General features: G+C 41.1%; 1 protein-coding gene across 2 annotated transcripts; it reads left to right on the forward strand.

The window, feature by feature from the left end:
• The first annotated feature begins 8,520 nt into the window (after positions 1-8,520).
• Positions 8,521-25,738, forward strand: chfr (checkpoint with forkhead and ring finger domains, E3 ubiquitin protein ligase). Of its 2 annotated transcripts, XM_083913083.1 has the most exons (18): positions 8,521-8,629; positions 10,104-10,222; positions 10,993-11,092; positions 11,205-11,314; positions 11,408-11,467; positions 11,575-11,772; positions 13,254-13,337; positions 14,291-14,456; positions 14,608-14,762; positions 14,943-15,105; positions 15,677-15,876; positions 16,052-16,168; positions 16,503-16,586; positions 19,522-19,592; positions 20,154-20,241; positions 20,345-20,452; positions 20,623-20,695; positions 22,075-25,738. In XM_083913083.1, the coding sequence occupies exons 2-18, from the start codon at positions 10,117-10,119 to the stop codon at positions 22,115-22,117; spliced, it is 1,926 nt and encodes a 641-aa protein (XP_083769209.1). In that variant the 5' UTR covers positions 8,521-8,629; positions 10,104-10,116; the 3' UTR covers positions 22,118-25,738. The 2 variants fall into 2 exon arrangements, with proteins under 2 accessions (XP_083769209.1, XP_083769210.1); XM_083913084.1 differs by lacking the exons at positions 8,521-8,629; positions 10,104-10,222; positions 10,993-11,092 and having other exon boundaries at positions 11,294-11,314; positions 11,408-11,479.
• The last annotated feature ends 1,618 nt before the right edge of the window (positions 25,739-27,356 follow it).

Below are 27,356 nucleotides of genomic sequence, written 5' to 3' on the forward strand. Positions count from 1 at the left end.
GATATGAACCTGAAAATCCCCTTTAAGATTTTGCACTAACTAAATGAGTGAATGTTGTTTCTGTGAACAATATTGTGGGCACGAACATTTTCAATAGATGAGAGCTTATGTCGTCCCAATGTTAATAGAAAATGGATCAAGTTATGTCAACATCCAGGTTACTCAGTGGTAACAAATCATAAATCTCGGCTGGTAAACAAACAATGTTATGCAGACAATAATGCCATATGTTGATTCATACAATGGAACATAGTATTTCTCTCAGTCAGTGTGTAATCACTCTCAAAGGGAGACACGGTTAAACGTGGTTCACTTCCTCTGAGCATGTGAATAATATATGAAACAATCAAAAATAATGCTCGAATACACTAGATCTGCAGTTACTATTCTGTGAGGGTCTATTTTTTTCAGTTTGATGCCGTATTAAGGCAATCATCCTTGTGTGAGGCTGTTGTCTCGATGCATATTGGATTCTTATTGCTTCTTCCAGCACAGGAAGGTCCAGGCTACTGTGCACAGAATGGCTGCTGGTTTTAGACATTCATGTCATCAACAAGTTATAACCCTCACTCAAAAAAATACCAAAGGCGGTTATAATAAGGTGGAAAAGGGCACAGGGATCATATTCCTCATGAGACTGGCTTTGACGGGGCTTCTCAGCATTCCAGGCCTGGCTTTGCCCGCCTCCCGTGCTTCTTTGAAATTTGTCTGGCAGCAAACATGCTTTGAAAGGCTCTTATCTCCTATCTGGGCAGGAGCTCCATGCACCAAGATAACGAACCCCATCTTATCTCGCTGTGTTCGTTAATGTCACAGCTTAAGGGGCTTGTTCTTTCACTTGCAATGGGGCTTGCAGAGCGGATTGTTTGCAGATTAGTCAACACAGGCCTCTGGAGGTCTTGGAGCACGTTCAAAATGCTTGTCTTGTCCCACAGACGTTCTTGTGTGCGCACATTGGCGCTGTGTTGGCTGCCTCCCGCTTTCCGGTGTCAAATGGCAGGAGTACCACACAATGGTTAGTAGGCATCATTACGAACCGAAAGATCTACAGTAATAATTATCACATCAGACGAGCCAGGCATGCAAGCCAAAGCAAAAATGTGCATGATAGCCTCCCAAGGCCAACTATGTTGTTAAATGTTTTGAGGACTATTATTCCGTTGCTGATTAGCACAATGCCTCAATCAGTGATACATTCTGAAACGACATCTATTGGAGCTTACCAACCTAGGACAACACGCAGCATGCAATATTTCATGTATTTTGTCCAGTCTGTGGGCCAGATTCATGTTCATCCCTTTGTGACACAAAAGACCAGGCAAAGCTCCATTGACTTCAGCCATCTGGCTATCACACACAACCCTTGGCTACACAGTGGCTCACTCAGCGATTGATTGGGGTGTTGAAGGCCAGCTATTTAACACATCAGAACAACAAGTACTGCTATCAAGCTGGCCCTTCTCATGCCTCGTTTCTGTGCCGCCCAAGAATGTCTCTTATCTCTTCCCTTCTGCTTGTTGGTTTAAGCCAGACAGCATATGCCCACATTCCCCCTGTAGTACACCGTTGTGCTTTTGGTGCAATGCTGACAGTCAGACAGGTTGCAACTGAGATGTGATGGGGGAAATAACCCATGTGTTGGTTGATAAGAAGTGAGCCTCCATATTGCATTCTCTGGGAGGAATATAAAAAAGGCATTTTCTTCCCAACATGCCGTCCTGTTGTTACACCAGAAAAACTGAGAGATGAAAATAAAGCCCTGTGTTTCATATCATTAAATCCCACTCTCTCACCTGATTGCATTCTTATTAGTGCTTCCATTCTTCTCCCATTATTGTTACTTCGAGTGAAACAGGCCTGATAATGTGCACTCACTCACTAGATGCACAACCTGCTCATTCCCATCTCTGACTCTTTGTTGTCGGCGAATGGTTTTTAAATGAAAAGTGTGAGTGCGGTGTAATTATAATTCCGGGGGTATTATGAAATCAAATATCACAATGAATGTAATTTTATTTGCTTGTAATCTCTCTCACCCAGGCTAATAGGCGTTTTCAAAGGGCACGCTCGGGGGTTTAAACGGCAGACCATCTCTCTACATAGAACGGCTGCTCTGCTCTCTCGCTCCCCAGCTCTGTTCTTTTGTCTTTGATATGCAGGCAAAGAGCTTGACAGTCTGGGAGACGTGGGAGATTTGTCGGCCTGTGATCTCCATGCCTCTCTGACAAATGAACGCCTTTGGCTGAGCTGCTGGAGGTACGGCTTCTCTGCCCCGCCGGAATCCTGATGAGACTACTCTGGAGCTGCTGGTAATGAAGTCAGGGCACAGGACCAAACTGCTGCAGGAAATGACCTTTAATCTGCACACATGCAGGTCGTTTGGCATGCGATGACTCAAAATTGCACATACACCTCTGTGCTATTACATGTAGCAGTTTTTCAGTGAGATGTCACAAAAATAGTGGGAAACACACCATTTAGATGTGTGTAGGTACATTCAATTCAGCTAGAAATAGTAATTGAATCATCTATGCTGCTTGTTACGGCAAATAGTTTACATTTAATATTTCCCAAGTGATGGCTGATGTTTTATCTGTATTCATATTTGACTAGTGGGGTAATTTAGGATGCAATCACCTTCCAGTCAGTCTTCATTAGATTGGACTCAACTGCTGCTCCACCAAGCATACAATTGCTTGACATTGATTTTGCCGATTCTCTCCATCCATGTATTTCTTCATACACTGTATAGTCGGTGTGTCCGTGCAAAGTAAGGTGGGAACAAATTATGACCTAAAATTTGGAAACCCCCTGAGGATGAATGGTCTCATTTCCGCCCCACACTAAGCAGGAAATAGCTGGTATTGATTCTGGACGTTACGATTCCACACTGAGGAATCTCAAAAGCACAATGCCCACCTAGTGCAATCCAACATGGTCGCCTCTGATTCCAGCTCTGAGCTTCACGGCGGCTGAGTAATGATATATAGGAAGAACAAGCACTACCCCTTGTGGCTCACTTGGCCCAGTGCAGCACTGGTAAATGGCACCTCCAGCTGCTTCTGGGCCCCTCCTGATAAGTTAACCTTGTGATAACATGCTAATGCCTGATTAATGTTGCCGTAATTAGACACAGCTTTTCACACTCGGTTAAGAGGACATCCTCCAGCAATTAGCCCTAGCCGGAGAGAGATAATTTCAGAGAGCACAGCGGATTCACGTTCCTCCGCTCGCCTGCATTCCCACTTGGCAACATTAAGGTTTATTTTCTCATTATTTCATTTAATTACTCGTTTGATGTTTTATACAGCTGCCACAAGTAATCTTTGATCCAATTAGGAAATGCTGATTGACAGCGTGGATGTGGGATTCAATACGCTGCATTCAATTTGCCATTGTGACCTTATCAGAGGATCTGCAGAGGATTCTGTGTTCAACATTGAATGCCAACTGAAAATATAATAATTTCCCTTAAGAATATATCCTGCATGGATGGTACACCTTTGTGTGTATGTGTGCATGTGCGTGTGTGTGTGTGTGTGTGTGCGTGCGTGCGTGCGTGCGTGCGTGCGTGCGTGCGTGCGTGCGTGCGTGCGTGTGTGTGTGTGTGTGCATGTGTGTGTGTGTGTGTGCCTAGAGTCTGAAAGAAGAAGGCAGCATGTGTTTGTGTTCTCCTCACTAGACAACTAACAATGAGGAATGAAGGCATTAGTGAGGAGAGGCCCCTGTATTCACCAGCCTCCACACTGCCCATTAATAATGCACTGCCAGGGAATAGATGGGGGGTTTGCGGGGATTAGTCCTCCATTAAGGACTCGCTTGCTGTTTCTATTAGAAAGACATGTTGGTCTTTCTTAAACAAGAAAGATCAGGCCACTTGAAATTGGACTATAAAATCCTACGTCAAAATTGTTAGCGGTCCTACAAAGCAAGCTGTGTAATACATCTCCAATGGGAACAGTGGGATTTATATGTGGACATGGCGAATGCTGTTATGAAACCGCAAAAGGTTTTGTGTTATTGCTACAACTCAGATCACATTCAAATCTGCAATAACAGGTTTTTTGGCCACTTCAAGGCAGTGAAAACAAGTCGAGAATACAAAGCTGATATCGTCACTTTTTAAGTTGATATGGTGACCTTGTTAGCACATCCAGCAGTTACAGAGCAACATTATCATTAATTCAGAGTCGCGTTTATAGAAATATTATTATAGCTGCTTTGAATAACTGTATGTCCGTGAATGAATGAACGAATGAATGAATGAATGAATGAATGACTGTGAGGAAAGGATTTGGATTTGCAAAGATGAGGAAAGAAACAAAATTACAGTAGGATTTTAAAATAACAAACAAATTACACATTGTACAAGGAGAATATATGACATATTCATGTTACACAGTTCATTTTACAACACAGGGACCTTTAACAGAAATCATCTGTGAAGTTTAGAGGGGAAATTTGTCTTTGGTGGAACTGCTACTAACTCACAGACCAGCTGTGTGTTTAGGGCCTGACTATATAACCTGCTGGTCTTTTTTGTCAGAATTTTTTCCTTTAAAATATATAACCATAAGAGACTTTACCACTAGCTTACGTGACTGTCTTTAAGAGCTCCACAAGCTCAAAGCTAGTGTGAATATATTGGTATCATAAATCATAAATAAGTCATAGAGTGTGGTCTATACCTAGTCTGTAAAGTGTCCTGAGATAACTTTTGTTATGATTTGGCACTATAAATAAAATTGAATTGAATTGAATTGAATATTAAACTAGACAGCATCGGTCATGCATGTCATGCTACCAGGTCAGGAAGGTTTCAGATTTGAAAGGACTTCTAAACTTGTTGAGAGAAAAACTGGCATGGTCATCTTCAAAGGGTCCCTTGATCTCTTACGTCAAGATATCTGAATAAAAACGTATTGTACAGGTACCCATGGTGCAGTTTGGCAGAGTTTTTTCATGCATAAATGTGTTATTTTGGCCTAATCAGAAAAAGTAGAATTTGAATATTTCTGCGTACTGGGGTCCATAAACAATCTGAATGGATAAAATTGGAAATTGAGTTTGACTGGAAAGGTGAGACTCTTGTGCATCCATTGAGCCCAATTGTTTCCATGTGTCATGATGTTAGTCCCCATAGTAGCCATTTCATTGTAATGAGACAGACAGATCGATAGATAGATAGATAGATAGATAGATAGATAGATAGATAGATAGATAGATAGATAGATAGATAGATAGATAGATAGATCCCCTGAGGGGAAATTCGGCCATTTTTCTAAACTTTACCCTACTATATATAAAAAATCTGACCTATTTGATGTCAGCGCTGAGTGACTGACGTTAGAGCGGTACAAATAGAGTAGAAATGGCAGGGTGTTCAGGTCCAGGTAGAAAATGTATATAATAATATATAATATATATATATATAATATATATAATATATAATAATATATATATATAATATATAATATATATATATAATATATATATAATATATATATAATATATATATATATATATATATATATATATATATATATATATATATATATATATATATATATATATATATAGTAGGGGTGGATTCATTTATTTAGAACATTCAAACACATGCATTTACCCACCTTTTTCTCTGTAAATGCAGGTTTTGCTGTTGCCTGTTTTTTTCTTTGCTGTGATTCTGTAAAGCTGCAGTTTTTCTACTGTATTTTTACCATTACAACATAAAGTACTCATGATCATTTTGTTTGAGTGCATAATTAGGTAGATAGGCGCGTTGATTATTTTAATGCACATTTACTTGATGCACAGGTGGGATGAAGCCAGTCGTGAAAGGACGATATCAAGTTGATCACTTATTTATTCATCACTTTCATCTGACCACCTCTGTGTTACATTTGATATTCTGTGGTTTAAGATGAAAATCTCACAGCCTTTGATTACAACCACTCTTGTCCTTCCTACTTACAGAAGACAAACAAAGAAGAGTAAAATCTACTTTCTCTTTTTTTTTCTTTTCTTAACTTTACTTTCAGTTCCTCTATCAAAGTTTGAGAGGAACTTGATTAACAACAGGGTCAAGAAGAACAGGAGAGACCAGAGGCAGCCACAGTGTGCAACATGTGCTGCGGCCTCTGGGGGTGGGACATTTATCTTGTGTTTTCTTCTCTTTTTCAAAACTTTGTTTGACACAATTATGGATATAAAATGCAAATTATACAAATATAAAGCTAAAAATTATATACATCACCATCTGCAAGAAATTATTCTAAGTTGAGAAGAGCATAATATAATGATCTTAGTTACAAATGCAAATGTTCTAGAAGTAGGAGGGAGAAAATCAACTAATGCTTTATTGATAACAACCTCAACTGGGCCAAAGTTCAAACTGAGCAATACTGGGATGGAAAGTCTTTTTTGTTTGTTTTGATATTTAATGGCTTTTAAACAGTTTACTTACTGACATTTAATCCTTGATAGGTTGCATAACTAGGTTGGCATTTCACAGCTTTAAACTGGCTCCAATCTTATTTGACAAATAGATATTTCAGTGTTTGTAATAATGAACCATGTATCCTCTTTAAGTGTGTGGAGTCCCTCATGGATCGGTCCTTGGGCCAATGCTTTTTTCATCGTACATGCTCCTTCTGTGTCATTTGTTCAGTCGCTTTCAAGAGGTGTTATGTCACTGTTATGTCGATGATACACCGATCTATTTCTCTGCCAAACCCAAAAACCTAATTTTCTTTTTCTTTTTTACTTGATCAAGTATTCATGTTTGTGCGAAGCGTGTGTGTGTCTTAAAAAGTGCTATATAAATAAAGCTTTGTAATATAAATAAAGCTTACTTACTTATTTACTTACTACCTTATTATAAATATTACATAGATCCTAATTGAACTTTAACAAGACTCTATTTGAGGTTATTTCTCTTCATGTGGATGCCCAGACCACAGAGAAGCCCAGTGTGACCGCACTCTCCTCACTGCTGCTCAGACCCTGCGGAAGGAAATGATAATAGAATCACCGCAAACCTTCAGGAGAAGCAGCTTCAGAGGAAATAATTATCAGTTTTCTCCACAGTTATGACGTGACAGAGGCAGAGAAGCATATGACAGATCCGAACAGCACTTCACAGGCTGTCAGTCTCTGTGAGAAATACTGTGGATGCAACACTTGCGCTGCAGCATTCCTCCAGATTGCACGGACCTGCTGCTCAGCAACCAGCACATGGCAGGGACGCTGCCCTCCCTGCTCCTGAAGGGTCCGCAGAAAATCCTAAAGGTCGCAGAGTACATTGAGGTGCGTTTTTGGTTGCACCTTGTAGAGATTGCCACCCACAATAGTGTGCAATGGAGGCATCCCCATGAGAAAACTGTTGGACTCATGAAGGCCCTTGTATCTCTTAGGGGGTCCGGTGTCAGCAGGGGAACTGAGCCTTAGTATCACCACATGAGGAGAGGCGACCCCATCAAATTATACACAATGCAAGATGTTTGCATCTTAAGTTAAGTCTTAAGTTAAGGATCTGAATACTTCCTCCATCACTGGGTATATGCATTTGATCCCAGGGCAAAACCTGTGATTTGTGTTTGTGTGTGTGTGTGTGTGTGTGTGTGTGTGTGTGTGTGTGGGTGTGTGTGTGTGTGTGTTAGCAGAGGTTGGTTGGTAACAAACGCAACACACAACAAATCACAGGTTTTGCCCTGGGATCAAATGCAAGTACCCAGTGATGGAGGAAGTATTCAGATCCTTAACTTAAGACTTACACACACACACACACACACACACACACACACACACACACGCGCGCGCGCACACACAAACACGCACACACAAATCACAGGTTATGCCCTGGGATCAAATGCATGTACCTAGTAATGGAGGAAGTATTCAGATCAGATCCTTAACTTCAGACTTACGCACACACACACACACACACACACACACACACACACACACACACACACACACACACACAAACACGCACACACAAACACGCACACACAAATCACAGGTTATGCCCTGGGATCAAATGCATGTACCTAGTAATGGAGGAAGTATTCAGATCAGATCCTTAACTTCAGACTTACGCACACACACACACACAAACACACACACACACACACACACACACACACACACACACACACAAACACGCACACACAAATCACAGGTTTTGCCCTGGGATCAAATGCATGTACCTAGTGATGGAAGAAGTATTCAGATCCTTAACTTAAAAGAGCGTACTCACACTGACTTACACTGACTTACACTGACTTACACTGACTTACACTGACTTACACACACACACACACACCGCACACACACACACAGACACACACACACACACACACACACACAGACACACAGACACACACACACACACACACACACGCACACACACACACACACACACACACACACACACACACACACACACACACACACACACACACACACACACATACACAAACCCAAACAGCCCCTCCTCCACCAGCTGGTGACGCGTATATTGTCAACCCTGAGCCTGGCAGGAAGTGCATTTTGTGTCTAGCTGGAATATGTGGAGAAGAAGCTGTTTCACACCGAGCTCCCGGGACAACACACTTGGCTTTTGACGGTAAAGTAACCGTTTCAGACACCAGACAAGTGTAACATCACGGGGGAGTCGGAGTCGTTACCGTGAGCCCCCGATGTTTCCCTTGGATACGCAGTGTGTTTGGATGCTAATGTTAGCAATCGCGTTAGCTTAGTGTTATTGATCCAAGTTGTGTGTGTGTGTGTGTGTGTTCACTTTAGGTGTGGTGAAATCCCACAGCGTGTGGACCGTGAAACATTTTGTGTAATTAATAGAAACATAATTGACGATTTAAATTACTTTTTGTTGTGCTAACTTGTCCCAAAACAAAGTGAGCTAATAGCGCTAAATACTGTTTAAGCTAATGTTGGTGAACTCAGAGCGAAGCTTAGCATGCTCTCGTTAGCACAGTTTGCCCCAGTTTGACAAACTCCATGAGAAACTCTCTCAATTTAACATACCATTGCTTATTTGACAAGGTGCGTATGAATACAATAACGTTGCTCATGTATAGTATTATATATATATATATACACATTGATAAAGTTCACTTGTGAATTCGGCACACATGAAGTATCCAGCAGAACTGCATTTACAATCAAAACCCAAACTGGCTACTTAAAGTTATTATTTAGTGTTGTGATCAGAAGAATAAGACAAATAACGTGTATCATGGTTTATAAGGGCATGTCTACCAAAATCCTGAGTGTCTTTAAATGTCTTTTAACCTAGTTCAGCATCTGACATGAGAACCCATCTGGCTGTAAATGCATACATGCGTTATAAAGTAACGTTACTGACCTAATCAAATGCTAGGAAGGTTTTGTTTTCACCAGCATGCACAAAAAACATCCCACTGATGCTTCATTTCACCTTCTCCATGCCACCATGTGCCTATAGGTCTATAACAAATAAGCCACAAAAAGTTAGGTGCACCTTCCACCCCCTTTTTGTTGTTTTTTTACTATTATTCTTTGTATTATTTACTTATTTAACTTATTTCATGTCTGTCAGGTTGTTTTTGGGGTTCGGTCTGTCTTTGTCTTTTTCTTGTTGGATCCCATCTGGCTGTGAATGCATACATGCTGTAAATGCATGTATGTAAATGCGTACATGCGTTATAAAGTAACGTTACTGACCTAATCAAATGCTAGGCAGGTTTTGTTTTCACCAGCATGCACAAAAAACATCCCACCGATGCTTAATGTCACCTTCGCTATGCAACCATGTGCCTATAAGTCAAGTTAGTTGCACCTTCCACCCCCTTTTTGTTGTTTTACTATTATTCTTTGTATTATTTATTTATTTCTCTTATTTCATGTCCGTCTGTGACAAGTCTGTCAGGTTGTTTTTGGGTTCGGTCTGCCTTTGTCTTTTTTTTGTTGGGATTGTTTTTGTATGGTTATTTGTAAAATAGAGAATATGACTGTTTTGGATGATTGGACAATTACAAATAAAAAAATAATATGAAGCCACAAAAGTGACGTCCATACTTGTTTCTCATTATTTCTTGTAGGACTTCTCTGGAGATGGACAGCTATCAAAGAGGGAGACCTTGGGGGAAACTAGTCAAAGTGGACTCCTGTGAAACCGTCCTGCTTTTCAACAGGGAATGCACAGTTGGCAGAAAGAAAGGTACGTTAAATCTATATGTATGTATTACGGCCTGGACAATAAAAGGTTTGCCTTCCCCTCAAATCTTATGTCTTAAAACTTTGTTAACAACATTCCCCCTGCTTTAAAACGCTCTAAATGTGGTGATGCCTATTAACAAAGGGCAGTCCTGCCTGTCGCGTAGACGTGGCTGTCAGTGTCTGGAGCCTTCTTAAAACCTCCCCCTTGAAAACACAAAGCCTCCTTTAGTGCGCCAAACTTAGACAGCCTCTTGTGATGATAACAAAAGGCGTCCATTGAGAACATGTGTGCAGAATATTAAGTGGATTTTTTTTTGTATGGGTTTTGCTTAAGAAAAGGTTAGACCTATATTTCCCCCGTGTCTGCTTTTGTTGTCGAGAGCTTTTGGGGTCTACTTTTTCTGCTATGCAAAGCGACCGGCCTTAATTGGTTAGCTTGTGTCTGAGCAATAAAAGGTTTAAAAATGCCCATGCGACAGAGTTTCAGGTGACTCTCAGTAGAATGATGTTGGATTTTCAAGTTGTTGTTTTTTTAAATAGGCTGTGCAGCCAGCTTGCTGATGATTTGTCTATGAATGGTTAGAGAGGGGAAAAGGAAATGATTAAAAACGTGTTATCATACTCTAAAACAGATGCATCTATTGCCCATTATCCTCGCCCAAATGGGGCTCTAAAAAGCTAGAACATTCCTCAAGTAGTTTCTGTCTGCGCCAAAGCAATCTGTATTATGTCTACTGTTCTCACCGTGGCGTTTTATTATTTTGTTGACAGGATGTTATCTGTCCTTCCCTGCCAACAAACTGGTCTCAGGGGAGCACTGCAAGATCGTGCAGGATGAAAGCTCAGGGCTGGTGTGGCTTGAGGACATGAGGTACGAGACAATTACACTCCACAAACCATATGTCGGAGAAAAAAAAATGTCACGTGTTTGAGCCGTTCAGGTTATTGTACGGTGACTCATCCTTGCGCTTTTCTGTCCGTAGCACCAATGGCACGGTGATTAACATGTCCAAACTGGTCAAGAAGCAAACCCACGTGCTGCAGAACGGCGATGTCATCTACTTCGTATACAGGAAGAGTGAGCCGGAACAAAGTGAGTCGTTAATTTAGTTAGCCATTGCAGTAATGTTCACATGAATTCATAAGAAGGTAAGACGGATTAGCATCTTCTCTTGTCGCCCTGTAGACATTGCCTATGTTTATCAATCAATCAAGACGGACCAGGCTATTTCTCAACATGGTTATGGTAAGTAGCGAGGTAATTCCCCGCAAGCCCTCTGTCGTTGTAACCACTTTTATCCACAGCTATATTGTGCCTCCCCCGCTAACCCCCACCCTGTATCTTAACTTCAGACATGGAGAGTTCAGCCCACAGTCCTGCTCCTGTTCCCCCTTCAGAGATGTCGCTCTCTGTTGAGCCCGTGATGCTCACAAAGGCTCCTCGTGGTCCCACGCAGGAGGAACCTCAGCCCTCCACCTCCACTTCCCACTTCTGTATCGGGAGCCCTGCCACTTCTGTTCCCGTGGCAACCGCAGCCTGTCTTGCCTCATGTAGGTTCTCTGCTAACACCCTGCTGAAGGGTGGTGATCTTTTTCTTTTTACCTTTTTATCAGTTTTAGTAAATGTATACATAATTTAACTTGTGAAGCTGAATGATCGTTAATGATTAGCTACAGTACGTTTGAGTTCCTTTGGTGGGAGGAGTGCTCTGGGGTTACGTCCTGGTCTGTTTCTTGGCTGGGAACAGTGACTTCCCAGATTCTGAGTCGGTTGCCTGGTAACCTCGAGGTGATGACAAGACCCCAGGAAGCAAACAAAAGAAGGTCTGCGCACTGCACAGACTCCAGGAAGTGACTTCTTCCAACCGAGAAAGAGTCCAGCACATAACCACTTGTAAAACCATAACAAGTTGGCTGTATTTGAAACCGCCTGCTACATACTACCCATGAACACATACTGCATTGGTCCGAGTATGCAGTATCAAAATGTCAAATTGATTTATTTTGCACTATACTAGGCCAGGCTTAGCTGGTAAAAGTTATGACCGTCCCACAGCTTTGTATTGTTGGACACAGTTAGGTGAGCTAAACTGGTGTATTGCATATTGGAGATTTTTTTCTGAATCAGTGCTACATCAGGGTATTTTTGCCATACTACAGATTTTTCTTTTGTTTGCATTCTGTATACTATGCCTCGTTTTGGCCAAATCAGTATATACTGCTAGTATCGTAGGTGGTTTTAAATACGGCTACTAAATGTCTTTACACTCCAGTATCTGTACCTTTTTTGGACAGAGCCTAGCAAGCCTAAGCTAAGCACCCAAGCACACAAGTACCAAAATGTCACACTATTCCTTTTTAAAGGAACAGTATAGGCTATGCTGGTTCAGTAGGAGTCTAGAGTGGTTTCTTTGTTTTGCGATTGTATAAAGTAGGAGTTATTGATATGGCCCGAAAACAACCTCATGATATCGCAGTGCATTTGTCAAAATATAAGTTTAATGATACCATACAGTAATTGTAATGAGAGGAGCATACAGAGAGGCAGAGCTGTGTCTCTTTAAACTAGGTAAGTTACGCTCCGACTTTGTAGCCAGTCTGCGTTGTGCATTGGCTTTTTTCTCCCGAGTCCCCGCCTGACCGGGATTAACTGAGCCGTTTCCCTACACTTTCACAACTTTTAAAAACTCACAAGGTTGTTTTATAATTTCCACGACATTGGGACATGCTGCTCTGACTAATTGCCTGCAAAACGACGTGTGATTGATTGAACCTAGATCGCTCACTCGTGACTCATCTCGTGGTCGGTGTTCTTACTGAGATGATTGAGTAAGTGTCCTTTGTCGTGTGCTGTAGCTCGGGATGATAAAGAGTTTTCTACAGTAGCACTCGTGCTCTTTTTCTCTGAAGATAATGTCATCAAACCCCCACAGCACCTACGTAGCTCCTTTTGTTGAACCAACTTCTTCTCAGTGGAGCTGGTATATGACACCTCGCTTTGACCCAGATCTGTTGTTCCTCAATCTTTTCAGGCCAAGCTAAAGAGGCTTCCCCAGCACAGGAGAAAGACACGGACAACATAGAGCCAGAAAGCAAGAGGAGGAAAACTGATGACAGTAAGTTATTTCACGTTACCACCTAGCTGCCACGTTGAGGATTTTATCAACAAGAGCAAACTAAAGACTAAAGATATGACAAAATAATGCTTAAAATGCAAATGGACTATTACTCTTCAGACAGTAGATGCATTTTAATCGGCATGAAATAACATTTAATGTTATTAAAGTAAGAACATCAATATTTTCTCTGTGTTTAACAAATAATATTGATTCTTACAGCATCTTCACCTGTATCTTGTCCACAGCTGCTTTATACTCTGAAGAGCCTCTCCTTCAGTTCATTAAATCCCTGCAGTCCTCTGAAGGCAGCAGGACTGTTAAGTTTGCAGCCTCCGATTAAAGGAAGAGCCACACTCGAGCGCAGTGCCATTACGCACACGTGTCCACTGTGTTTACCATTAAATCACCTGCAAATGACAGTAGGCTGCTACGCAATAGTTAGAATTCTACCTGTTTATGCATGAAAGAGCGGAGTATGGGGGCTCATTTATCCTGTGTGTCATAACCTCCTTTCCAATTTAAAATATTTATAAGACATGATGTAACGGTTAAACTGTGCAAATGTTGTAGAATTAGGACAGAAAGGAAAATCCAGACAGTGTTGGTACAGTCGTTTCAGAGTTATGAGACCAGTAATGTGACAGGATGAGAGTGAACTTGGTAATCTCCACACCCTCTGATCTATAGTCTACCTCAGCCAGCCCTTTGAACTGCTGCACATACATGAACCAAAATAGCAGGTGGACTCGGAGGAGCCCGCACAGTCTGTGCTCCCAGGAGCTACCACTTTGCAGCGGTTGATGCGCTTGCACAAATAAAATAGGGCTTGTTATGTCTTACCAGAGCCAGACCTCAAGCCCAGCCTGGAGGCTTTTTGTAAGCCAATTCAGACAACTGCCAAAAAAGTCCGACTCAGTGCAGCATGTAATATATAGTTACTGTGTTTACAGATAAATATTATGATTTGGACTTGCCACACACCTCCAGCACAGAAGTGGTCGGTTCAACTAAGGGAAGTCTTCTGCCGAAACCACCAGTGGAAGGGACTAAGACGGACAAGATGGAGGAGAGCCTGACGTGTGTTATTTGTCAGGACCTATTGCACGACTGTGTCAGGTAAGATCACAAGAACCCTGGCATCTGCACAGATATCTGAGGTTGGGGGTTCAAATCTACTTTGTGATCTTGTGAGGCACTCTGCCCACAAGCAGCATGTCACCAAATGCCAACAGGGCGTTTCATTCTGAGTCCTGTGTTCTTGCTTCAGCTTGCAGCCCTGCATGCATGTCTTCTGTGCTGCCTGCTACTCGGGCTGGATGGAGCGTTCTTCTCTTTGCCCCACCTGCCGCTGCCCTGTGGAGAGGATTCGTAAGAACCACATCCTCAACAACCTGGTGGAGGCCTACCTCATCCAGCACCCAGGTTCGCACAGACAAAGATCAGTTTAATAGCGTCTTTTAGACATGACACGTTATTTTAATCAAAATGTCAGCCCCTTTTTGCCTTCAACTGAAAAGGTTGTAAGTGGGGAATAGCCTAGCATAAAAAGCATTTTAAAGTTGTCCCTTTGTGTACATTTGAGTGTCAATTCCTGTCCCGTAGAAAAGTGCCGCAGTGATGAGGACCTGAAGGGCATGGACAGCCGTAACAAGATCACTCAGGACATGTTGCAGCCCAAAGTTGAGCGCTCGTTCTCAGATGAGGAGGGCAGTTCCGATTACCTCTTTGAGCTCTCTGACAATGACAGTGACTCCTCAGACTTTAGGTAAGGTCTGGTTGTTTGTCTTTGTAGGAAACCTGACTTTAGTTAGTTTAGTTTTAGTCGTTTGACTTTTGCATGCAGTTCACAGACTTTACATTAAAAAAGTTAGTTCATTTGTCCTTTCGTCCTTTTACATTATCATAATTTATTCATGAAACGTGATTATATTTAGTCAATAGTTACTTTTTATTTAGTTTTCAGTCCTTTTTTCAACGTAAAAATTGGTTTAAAAAATATTGTTTTTGTTATAGTTTTTGTTGACAAAGTGACCACTGTAGGAAACAGTGGTCAAGAGTATAAAATATAGCCAACCATGTGTTGCATAGGTAATGATTAAAAATTGAGATATGTAAAATATATCAAATTAAAACATTAGCTTAAAGTAAATCAGAAGGTTTGAACATGTTTTCAGGTCTACAAAGCCGTAAATGTGCACAGAGTGTGTATGAAAATCAGTGATCAGTCATAAGAATATCAGAACACAAAGGCCTTCAGTGTTGGGAGCTTGTTTTCTGCTTGTTTAAGGAGTAACTTCTCCATGTGACGATTCTCTTTCATCTTATCTCGTCTCCAGTCAGCCTCTAGTAATGTGCAGACAGTGTCCTGGCTACAGGAGGGAGGTCAGTCAGATGCTGTTTGCTACAGGATCCAACTACTGGCTCCCTGGTCTACCAGCTCCGCCACCTATACCTCCTCCACCCAAACCAGCAGCTGAGGAGGGGTCTTCAAAGCCCACAGGGGAGCAGCCTTCGACATCCTCTGACATCCCCTCAGGTGATTATGGGTGCAGATTAGACGGGAAGATCAGTGGCTAAAGTTAGACTTTTCACTCCATGGCAAATTGAAGTGTGCCAATGCCAAAAACAATAAGCAAGACTTACAGTTGCGATTGAAAGCACACTCCTTGGCTCCCGTCTAAAACCTTTTTCTGCTCCCATCCTGTGTGCAGCTCCTCAGGAGTACCGCTGCCCCCCTCAGGGCTTCCATCTCCTCTGCACCTGCTGCCTCCAGCCGATGCCAGACAGACGGAACGAGCTGAACGGCGAGCAGGTTATTGCTCAACAATGTGAGTGGTCCTTGTTAGTTCCTCTGCAGAGATGTAATGTAATACGGCTGATACAATTATACTCTAATGTCACTACAGTGAAATAATATAGGACTAAGTAAAACTCCTAGATAATATAAGCCAGTCAATGCTAGTATACTTTTAAATTTTGTAGGGCTATAATGTAAAAAAAACATATTTAATATATATATATATCTCCTGTCAGGTATGTAGCACATGTGAAGTCAATCATGTGAAGTATAACTTTGCCAGTCATTCACATGCATGGATAGATTGTTGCACAACCCCCATTAAAGAGCTCATACTGTATGCATGATGTGCTGTGTGTTGGCAGGTGTGCTGTGCCAGCGACCCTTCTGTCATATGTACTGGGGTTGCCAGAGGATTGGCTGTCAAGGCTGTCTGGCTCGATTCAGCGGTATGTATCTGTTTTCAGCAAAACAGCCCCAGGGGAATCTCCACGGTTTTGGCTTTTTTTTTGCTGGGTAGAGTTTTTGGGCTGATGTTAGGGCACCTTTTTTTAATTGAAAGGGTTGATTCCTGAATAGCGTCTAAATGTGGTATCTGCAATTGTGATGGTTGTCAGCCTCAGACTATAAGCACTCTCTCTTCCCCACAACATGTTATTCTTGGCAGAGTGGAAAACTATTCAAACGTATTTCCACATATTTGTGTGAAAGACATCCCACAGCAGAATAACTGCATGTTCTTTCCTTACATTATTACCACATGTAATCACTGTGTACGTCATATTTAAGGTATCAGATTTTGAGCAATAATAATAGTAATGTAATGACGAAACACAGTGTTAGATTTAAAGCTTCATACGCAGTTCAGCGGGATTGTGGGGTGACTCGGTGTGAAATAAACGTGCTTTAGAAGCTCAGAGGATTTTGTGCCTCCGTACTCCAAAGTATTTAAATTATAGGAATTTAAAGCTGCAACCCTAAAAATCACTTTCTGTGATATACCCTGCTGTTCAGAAGTAATGCTTTTCTTTCCTTTAATAAGGGCTATTTTAATACAAATAAAAACCGTATGATTCACTAAATGTATTCCGCCCCAAAATAATTATAATGAAGTGATTCAAACGACCAGTTAGTCGATGTCCCCACAGTGTTGGACGACAGGGGGGAATACTGCAGGAGCGTGGATATTTTAATTTGTTTTTCAGTCCAGAAAAGCGTAAAATTGTTTTTCTTTCACAGCAGTCTACTCAGTGGTAGACACAGTTGTTAGATTGGATGGTTTAAACAGTCGTCAGTTCATAGTATGTTCAGCTGATTTTCTGTGATCCAACTGCATAAGTGCCAACCCAAGACTCACCTTCTATTTCTACTGACCCTGTGGTTTTCTTCTTTCCGTTCAGTCTTTTTGAACTTTAAGTAAACAGAAATTTTACCATTTTCTGACATGTCATGGACCAGACAATTGATTCAAATTAAAATAAATAGCTAGTTGTAGCCCTAGTGATTTCACAACTATACTATACTGTATATAGGTAGAACAGTGCCGTTACAGTTATTCTGTAGCGTTATGTAAATATGATTTCTTTGTTTTTTTATTTTAATACATTTTCTAAACTCTCAAGAAAACTTTTTTCACGTGGTCATAATGGGGCATTTTGCGTAGAATTTTGAGGGCAGAGATTAATTTAATACAATTTGGAATAAGACTGTAACGTAATAAAATGTGGAAAAAGTGAAACGCTGTGAATACTTTCCGGATGCACTGTAGGTAGAACAGTGCCGTTACAGTTATTCTGCAGCTGCAGTGATGGTGCAGAGACGCAGAGCGTTACAGGTATACAGGAATATACGTATATTCACACAGACCGTATGAGAAGAATAATGTGTTTTAGCACATTATCTAACATCTAGTAGAAACCCAAAATACAAGTATGAATCTGTATTGTAATATAATGCAGAATACAGATTGAATGATTCTTCAACCTTTTTATTATTTATTTTTAATAGAAACCTCAGTTTGTGCTCCTATTTAATTGGGATGTTCCTGTTTGGTCAGTAATCAAAACACAGAAGTCTCTGAGAGTCTCTGATTGGATATGAATCCAAAATGAAATCATGTGCAATTTCAGTTTCACCCACGTCGAGGCGCTGTTTCACAAGGAAACTGCCAGCAACATGATTTCACTCAAGGTCGTCTCTTATCTTCCTACCGGCTGCATCTATCATTCAAACACACACACACACACACACACACACACACACACACACACACACACACACACACACACACACACACACACAGACACACACAGACACACACACACACACACACACACACACACACACACACACACACACACACACACACACACAGTTTTATAATTATCACGCGGAAACAGATGCCTTTCAGGCGTGCGTCTCTCACAATGAGCTGTCTTGTATTTTAATTTCAAAACAACCCAGACATCATTATTTATCTCATGGGAGTTCTAAGACACATCTGTTCATCCTAGCAAAACAATATGATAACAGGAATTCCCCTCAAACAGCATATTGTACAAAGACTCTGTGAAGGTCCTTGGGGATCATGAAGTGAAATGATATTGCAGTAAAAAGCAAAAGGAACCTTCCCATCATTTTCTTCTACATATACCAGAGCCTCATGCTTGGATTTAGATGTGGTGGTATTTCAAGTGAAGCTAAAAATAATATGAAAACTAAAAATTAGAAGATGCTATGTTAAAACCAAGGTTTAACAAAAACAAGAAACATGTTATTTTTTCCCTCTTCGTACGTTATGCTCAGAGGCATCTTTGTCTCCTGCTCTTGTCAGTCTGCTTGAACCATTGTGCAGCGTTTTGTTCCCCATGTACAAAACAAACCCTTCATACAAAATAGCATGTGGTTGTGAAGAGGACTTTCTACGATCAAATCTGCCCTACTTGTGTCATGGTCGTTGTGTACTTGGGCGAGACACTTCACCCACCTTGCCTCGTGTGAATGTGTCTGACTGCTGTATGTTTGAGGAGGTGGTCGGAGCGGCCGTAGGCGCTGATTGGCTGCCACGCTTTCGTCAGTCTGCCCTAGAGCAGCTGCGACTACTATCGGAGTTTACCACCATCATGTAGGTCTGTGGGAATGAATGAAACCTGGACTTTGGAAACAACCTTGAGTACTGAAGGCGCTATATAAATCCAATCTATTATTATTATTATTGTTGTTATTATAAAAAGCATATAGACCATTCAGAATTATGGAGTAGTCCTCTCAGCCATCTGACTGCACCCAATCCAACCCATTAGCTTCTCAGATATTTATCTGTACTGCTTTTTATTTTTGCTTTCTAAATGTTTTACAAAGAAAATCCACCATTTTGTTTTTCAGAGCTCAATCTGACGGACAAATGTCTTGATGGTGTGCTGAACAACAATAACTATGAATCAGAGATCCTCCAGGTAAGATGGACTTCCTGTACACGTCCGATATTCCAAATATATATTATTTATTAGAATGCCGAAGGGTGGCAGTAGCTCAGCCCATATGTGACTAGACTGGGAACCATAGGGTCGTGGTTCGAGTCCCTGTGTGGACCATGAATGGAATGTGGACTGGTGGCTGGATAGGTGCCAGTTCATCTCTTGGGCACTGCCGAGGTGCTGTTGAGCAAGGCAACGAACCCCCAACTGCTCGGGGCGCCGATCCATTTGGCAGCCCCCTCGCTCTGAGATCTCTCCATTAATTGCGTGCGTGTGTGTGTGAAACCTGAATATGTGAATATATGAGTGAAAAAAAAATGAATTTCCCCTTGCGGGATTAATTAAGGAATTCTTCTTCTTAATGTGTTTAGGGCAGCTTTGTAGCGCCTACTGCTTATAACCACAACTGCTGCCAAAAAATTCATGATGCTCTCTGACCATCTTTGGATCTGTGTGTCCACCAAACAGCTTTTGCTACTCTAAATTAAATAACCTCATATTACGATTGCTGTTGTTTGTGTGTTTCTTTCCTTCCACCAGAACTACCTGTCCTCCAGAGGGAAGTCGTGGAGAGATCTGCTGCAGGAGTCTTTGCAGACCTTACAGCAGGGGAGCTACTACCTGTCAGGTGAGCCCGAGGCACTTCAACATTGAGTCATAGACATATACAGGTATATATACATATACTGAGAGCGTTGTAACATCCTGTCCTTCTCGTCGCTCTCTGTCAGATTGTAGTATCTCTCCAGATGCAATCCTGTGCTTCTGCTGCGGCCTGCGATCGTTCAAGGAGCTGGCCTACAAGTACAGACAGAGCATCCCCGCACCTGAACTGCCAGGTCAGACTAACCCAAACCTATTTTTATATAACCGTGTTTTTAAACACAAGCATCGGGTAACTGTAGGTTTTAGACTGAAGACTTCCACATATCGTATCGTATCGTATCGTATCGTATATCGTAAACATGTAATACCAATGTAATAACTGTATTTGACACTCATTCCTCAGCTGCTGTAACATCTCGACCCGATTGTTACTGGGGACGCAACTGTCGTACGCAGGTGAAGGCACATCATGCAATGTAAGTCTTTTTACCTAGACCGCATTAACTGCTGCAATGGTTATTGATGTATGTGTGCAAAGAAGGCTACTGGTTTTTATTATTTCATCATCTTATTTTTTTAATTATTTAATGACAATGATCAAGTGTGCTTTATTTTTCATCAATACTGGCATTATATCTCTTTTATTATGTCGATTTTTCTTATTTAAAAGCAATTTCTGCTGCATTTTTTGATGGAAAGGTGCAACACAAATAAAGTTATTAGTTACATTAATAACTAATTTAGTCTAGTATCTGCCCTTCAGGGGTTATATAGGGGAACTGGAGTTTCAACTGACAACAGTGATGAAACTGCATGCCTGACTCAAAGCCTCTCTGCAACAGTGGCATGTTTCCATGAGTCATTTTTAAACTTTGCTTCTCTTCTGTATTCTCCAACTTTGCCTTGCCTCTCAACCATACTGTTTGTTTTTATTTCAGTCATCATTTATTGTTTAAAAAATAATTTTTTACTAGTGAACAGCACAAACCCATCTTGAATAATTATTCATGATAAAATATGCACTAGAACCCACGTGCATGCACCAATCAGAAGCAAATGTACAGTAACACAAATGACTAAATACTTTGTAATCACATATATGGAATTATAATTGGCCTCTCTGTGTGGAGTTTGCATGTTCTCCCCGTGTCTGCGTGGGTTTTCTCCGGGTTCTCCCGTTTCCTCCCACAGTCCAAAGACATGCAGGTGTTAATTGATGACTCTAAATTGCCCGTAGGTGTGAATGGTTGTCTGTCTCTCTGCGTCTCTATGTGCCCTGCGATAGACTGGCGTCCTGTCCAGGGTTTACCCCGCCTCATGCCCAATGTCAGCTGGGATAGGCTCCAGCCCCCTGCAACCCCGACAGGGACAAGCAGTTGAAGATGGATGAATGAATGATAATATGTATTAAATGTCATGTGTATCACAGTGACATGTTTTAAGGTATGGGGCAGTTGTAAAATAGGTATAAGCTGCAGTTCTTCACTTGAACTTTATGACATTTCAGCGCAGTCTCCTCTGCATTTACATACACTCATTTTTTTTATAGCATTCTTCCTGATTGATGGATATCATCAGAAGACAAAATAAGTTGTGCCGTGTATATGCTGAGCCATTGAGTCATAAAACAGCTGTGAAGTGTTGTGGCTTTACCTTGGACAGACATGACAGGGATCTGAGACACTGGGCGCGTGTTGTTCACTTGTTTAACCACTAGAGGAAGTCCTTGTATCAACGTGGCCCTACAGTCCCTCGCGTCTGCTGTTTGAAGACCTGTGTGAGCTATCTTCTCGGCTTCTTGGCTGTGTTTTTACACGCAGTACCTCATTTGGTTTCTCCTTTCTTTTGATTTCAGGAAATTCAACCACATATGCGAGCAGACGCGATTCAAGAGCTGAAGGAGCCGAGCGGTTCGTTTCTCCACCGCGGTGTCAAATGTAGATACGAGTATCTTGTCGACACGATCTTCTTAAGGTGTTTTTGTGCCCATTGTAGATCATTGCCTTCCAGATGTTATGCAATAACCTAATGCAGAAATTACAATCAGTATCCATTTACAATAGTGACCAGTGTCTTTGTTGACACGGGGCTGTGTTAAATAATGCTATGCACAATAACATTAAAGTTCTATGTTTACTAAAGGTTTAAACTGGTTTTTAGAGTGGAGACCTGTGAGGGCATTTAACAACAGCCACCATTTGAATATAGATCCATTTTGTCCGTGGCAAATGCATCCGTCTAGTTTGTTATTTGTATATTTGTTGTTTGTCAAAACTACTTCCTGATTTGTCCTCCAGCCTATGTGACAAAAATGGTTCTCAGATGAAGAGCGATTAAGGCAATCTGTACGGATTAAGGCCATTTATGTATGCTTTATATATATAAAATGCCTCCTCCAGGCTTGGTCATTGAGGCTAAATCACCTAATGTACACTGACCTTCTTTATTTGTGATATATTTTTACTGTCTTATGACATGCTGAGTTAAGAATCCAGGGCTTCTGACTATGACTAATAGTGATACTACCATTTTGGGCCAAGGCAAAACCATTGAACTACATTGTAAGGTGTAAATGTCTCAACTCGGGTGCAATGCTCTTGTTTTGCCTGGGTATTACCGTTTTCCCAGACAAAGGCAAAAAGCCACGTTAGCCTTGCATACATACTAGTGTAGACTTATAATCCCATGTGATATTTGTGGAGGATTGGGAAGGGGATCAATGTGTTGTAACGCTGTCAGAGGGCACGGGGGCCTCTGTTGTATGCTTTCCTTTGGATAATCATCTCCAAGGTGATTAACGCGGTGTAGAGGGGACGCTTTCTCCGAGGCCTTGTAGTAAGGGCTAAGCTGTGATGAAATGCACAGTCACTCCGTGTAGACTCTTGAGAGGGAAGAAGTAAGTTGCACTCCAGGCAACCAGTAGTGGTCAAATGTGCCGAAGGGGATGTTGCCGTTGGTGGCATTGGCCTATAGAGAAACCTAGGATATAGAGGATATATAGGAGATACTTGCATAAGCAACAGTTTAGAGAATTGTGCCAATACTGTTTGATTATATATGTTTTAGTTTAGCTTGGAAGAAATTTAGATTATTTTATTCAGATGTAGGGAAGCTGAGAACAGCCGTGCTTGCAATTCTTGTTTCTTCTTTTTATTGCCGTTATTTCAAGATGACAAGTTAATTCTTTTGTTATCTCAAGGTAACAAGACGGTTAACTCGTCATCATGAGAAAACCAAGGATTGTTTCCTCTAATTACTTATAATGTTTATCATCGATCAGAAATTCAAACAGGCCAGATTGAGCTAACGCAGACGGACGTGATGAAGTTGGTGAAAGGATACACGTGGGACTGTCAACACCTTATATTAAAAACCAGACAAAGGAGTATTTAGATTTTAAAATTATATTAAATTAAATTATAATTATTATATATAATTATAAGTATACCTGGAACCCTTTTTGATAAATTAAAAAGAAAATACCACCAAATTATGAGGGGAATGCCTTTATTCTTTGATTTGTGATGACAAGTGGCCGCTGGTTTGATTGCAGGTCATGACAGCCTTGCACTCCTGATCTCTGATAAACAAAAGTAAAAAAGAGGAAACAGTCTTTTGTTTTCTCGTGATAGCAAAGCGCTTTTTCTCAAAATAACAAAATATCGCCATCTCGAGAAAACGGCATCGACTTTCCGTAGATGGATGTTTGTGTTTGGTTTTATCTTCTATGGGTCCTCAGGTACACAAAGCTGCTGTTTTGTTGTTTCAATCGCAGGTTAACCTCGTTCTGATGGTTAGAAAAATTCACCTCTCAACATGTCACTGAACAGACAAGTTGAATTGGATGACATCTCATTTATGACCATCATCACCCAAGTGTTCGTAGGTCGCCGTCATGCAAACATGCACAGCCAATATTAGTGTCTACTGACTTATTTAGCCAAGTCAAGTGAGAACATCTTGACAATAGTTTAAGAGGCCTTATACGTACTGAAATACAAGGATGAAGTAAAAGTCGTGATGATTCTTTTTCGGGTTCAGTTTGGTGTGTAGGAAATGGTGGTGGCCATGGGGAGAAAGGTGGAGTAGAAAGTGTCAAAATGCTTTAGTCGATTTCAAAGACTCCGCACTAAAGATGTCTAAATAGCTTAGTTAGCAAAATGTGTTTATATTGTACAACTGTGAGGGTATTTGCACATAACCCGTCTCACAAACGGAAAGGTTATGATATGAACCAAACATTTATAAAGAACCGTCTTCATCCAGCGTATGGGATGTCTTCTCACACTGCATTCTCTTAGAGTCTAAGAGTTGATACTGGGTTAACTTAGCCCCCTTTCACACACACATTGTAAACCTAAGTCCAGGGCTGTACTATTCACACTGCACTTCTACTAGCCCCGGGTTAAGTGTCTATTGGAACACGTAATTACAATTGCGTACATTGTTTATTTAGCCCTGTTTCACACTGGCAATGTTAAGTCCTGGGTTAAGTTGATTTTTCAGGGGATAACGCTGTATACTCAGGACTGTCTGCTCCAGAGCAGGGCCAGCAAGCCCTTGGCTAAAGTCAGGGCGAGCCCACTTGGAATGTGCCAGTGTGAATGCTTCGTTATACTCTTGACTTATCTCTAATGTATAATCGTGTGAAGAGTTTCATTCCAAAATCAGATGTACATTGTACATCTGAGGGAAGAAAAACAGAATTATCCAAGTACATCCTTGATAGCTCAATAAACGTAAGTGCATTTTGGTGTCGTATTGGTAGCGTTAGCCTTAGTGAATGTGGAGATGTGTTGTTTTGGAATGTAGCTCTTCGTACTTTCATTGCAAGCGTCTGAGGCAAACTGGGATTGTGAATGGGCACTTTTCCTGGCCTCTGCCTGAGCGTGGTTAATTTGTGGTGTTAGGAAGGTACTTTCTGTGTTTTGTGTTTGTTTGTGTTTTTGTTTTTTGTTTTTTTACCCCCTAAGTCATGGTGGGACCACACTGGCATTCCTTAGCGGCTCAGGCCCTCAGCACAAGCCCCGGTCGATCCCCCGACAGATTGGCTGAGTTTTAATTATTCTCTACCGGAGATCTGGGCACCCTGAGCCAACAACAGTCCCAAGCCGCTCCAATCTGGAATTGGTAATAAAGAGGCTTTGGAGGAGGGCTTTGCAATCTCCCTGGCGGTGGGGGGGCGGGAGGACATGTTGTATACTAAGGCAAATATTTACTCACTTCCTGTGCAAAAGTCTGGACCAGGCTGCTCGGCAGTATGGAGGAGGCAGGTTTCATTCTACCTCATCACAACTCCCAGGAGTATGGGAGACTCGACAGGCATCAGTCACATTTGCATCAGCTGGGCGCATTACTCAATGAGGGATGGAAGTCCTCACTGATGCCTGTAAACTTTGTATGCAATGCACTATTTGAACAGTTAGTCTAGACTATTATCAACTTGTAGTTAAATCATTATAGAGTAGCGCTAGGCACGTTCAGAAATGTTGAGGATTTGTTTGATAGATGCCGATATACCCTGTATGTTGTATTAGCAATGCTAAAAGTGTCTTTGAAATGCATACAGATCTGATTTGCCTGTTTTATTTTAACAAATTAAAAGATTGATACAGCTGTCTGTCGAGACTGACTTGCTTTTTTCAGTACCCCGAAATGTCCCCCTTCATTTAACAAAATGTGTTTCCTCCGTGCAGAATGATTCGTGTTCGACACCAGAAGGCTGCTTTTACTTTCATCTGCTGACAGTGGAACATTTGTGTTTTAAATGTGTGCCATAAATCTGCGTTTAAAGGGGTCGTTTCAAACACTAGTTTAGGTAGTATAAGGTTCTTATCCATAGTCAGTGTGTTACCTTCAGTAGATGACGGTCAGCGTTCCCCCAGTTTGGACACGCAGACAGGAGTACAGGCACAGAAGCTTTGGGGGCACCAACTAAACATTTTAGCCCTGAATAAAAACTGAATTTACTCTTTAAAACACCAAGGTTGTACAATAACACAAACTAACCCATTGAAACAGCAGGGGACCAGTAAGAACTGGTCTAGTCACTGGAGCAACACTCCAGTTCCCCGTCGCACAGGGCTGTTTGCCAGCAAGGCATTAACAGAGGTCCTACGTATGGAAGTATGGAATATCATTTGAGTTATTTCCAGGTCTGGGTAAGTATTGAAAAATGTTTGTATTATTTCCAGACTATTATCTCACTTTCTAAAATTAAATATATTAATATAAACAAATCAAAACAAGTTTACTAAGGCGACACAGCCGACCTGTAGGTATGAAACTAATCAAGCTGGCTGTAGAAGGATGTCGGGATACCATGGTTACCATTTACGCTGAGACTGCGATTCTCATTTATTGAATTTTTTTGTCATCTACATTTTATTCATGATTATTTTATTTTAGGATTATTTTAGGATGTTTACTCCATCTAAAGCCACTGAAGCGAAGACTTGTGTTTTCCTCTGTAGTTCCTGGTTAATTGTCCATCTCTACCGTTCCTGTCTGTACAGTCACGGGTTCAGTTATTAACTGCACTCTTTAAACATTTAGCTTGAAGAAAATGCCCTTCGTTGAACAGGTCTCGGTTTGGGGTTCATTCACTTATGAGCTACAGTACGTATGTAAAAATGTATTGTAATTAATTAACATAGTGGCATACATACATAGTCAGAATTTAACGTGTGTTAAAAGTTGGATTTTAAAGCCTTTTATTTACATAATAAGCATCTAACAATTGGTTTCCAGGTGTTTGATATTGACCTGAAACTAAGTCTGAAACTTGAGTCTGAAAAAGTGGAATTTTGAAATGGAAAATGTGGAGGAAATCTGAATTAAATAGACCCAAAACAAGCCTGACGCTGATATTTTTTTGTTTGTTTTTGGAGCATATTTATATATTCTGGATCTTTTTTTTTAAATGATAGTAGACGTAAGGTAACTGGACTTTGTTGTGGAAAAAAATATCAGACAATTTAGGCAGAGACATGAATTAGGTCTTAAAAAGTGTGGAGAAGACAAACTGAGTTCAGGCAAATGCAGCCAAAGAAGCAGGTGAGCAAGTGAGGTTCCTACCGATGGTGTAACCTCTAACATCAGATCAGGGACACGACATGTAAATGACATAGCCTTTAT

The sequence above is a fragment of the Echiichthys vipera genome, assembly GCF_963691815.1.
Source record: "Echiichthys vipera genome assembly, chromosome: 4".
In the NCBI taxonomy this organism is placed as follows: domain Eukaryota; kingdom Metazoa; phylum Chordata; class Actinopteri; order Perciformes; family Trachinidae; genus Echiichthys; species Echiichthys vipera.

Excerpts from the sequence above, each read along its gene's own strand:
- chfr (XM_083913083.1), top strand. The coding sequence starts at position 10,117 with ATGGACAGCTATCAAAGAGGGAGACCTTGGGGGAAACTAGTCAAAGTG. Across the intron at positions 11,093-11,204 it reads GTGTGGCTTGAGGACATGAG|CACCAATGGCACGGTGATTA; the intron begins GTACGAGACAAT and ends TTCTGTCCGTAG. Across the intron at positions 14,457-14,607 it reads CTATTGCACGACTGTGTCAG|CTTGCAGCCCTGCATGCATG; the intron begins GTAAGATCACAA and ends TTCTTGCTTCAG.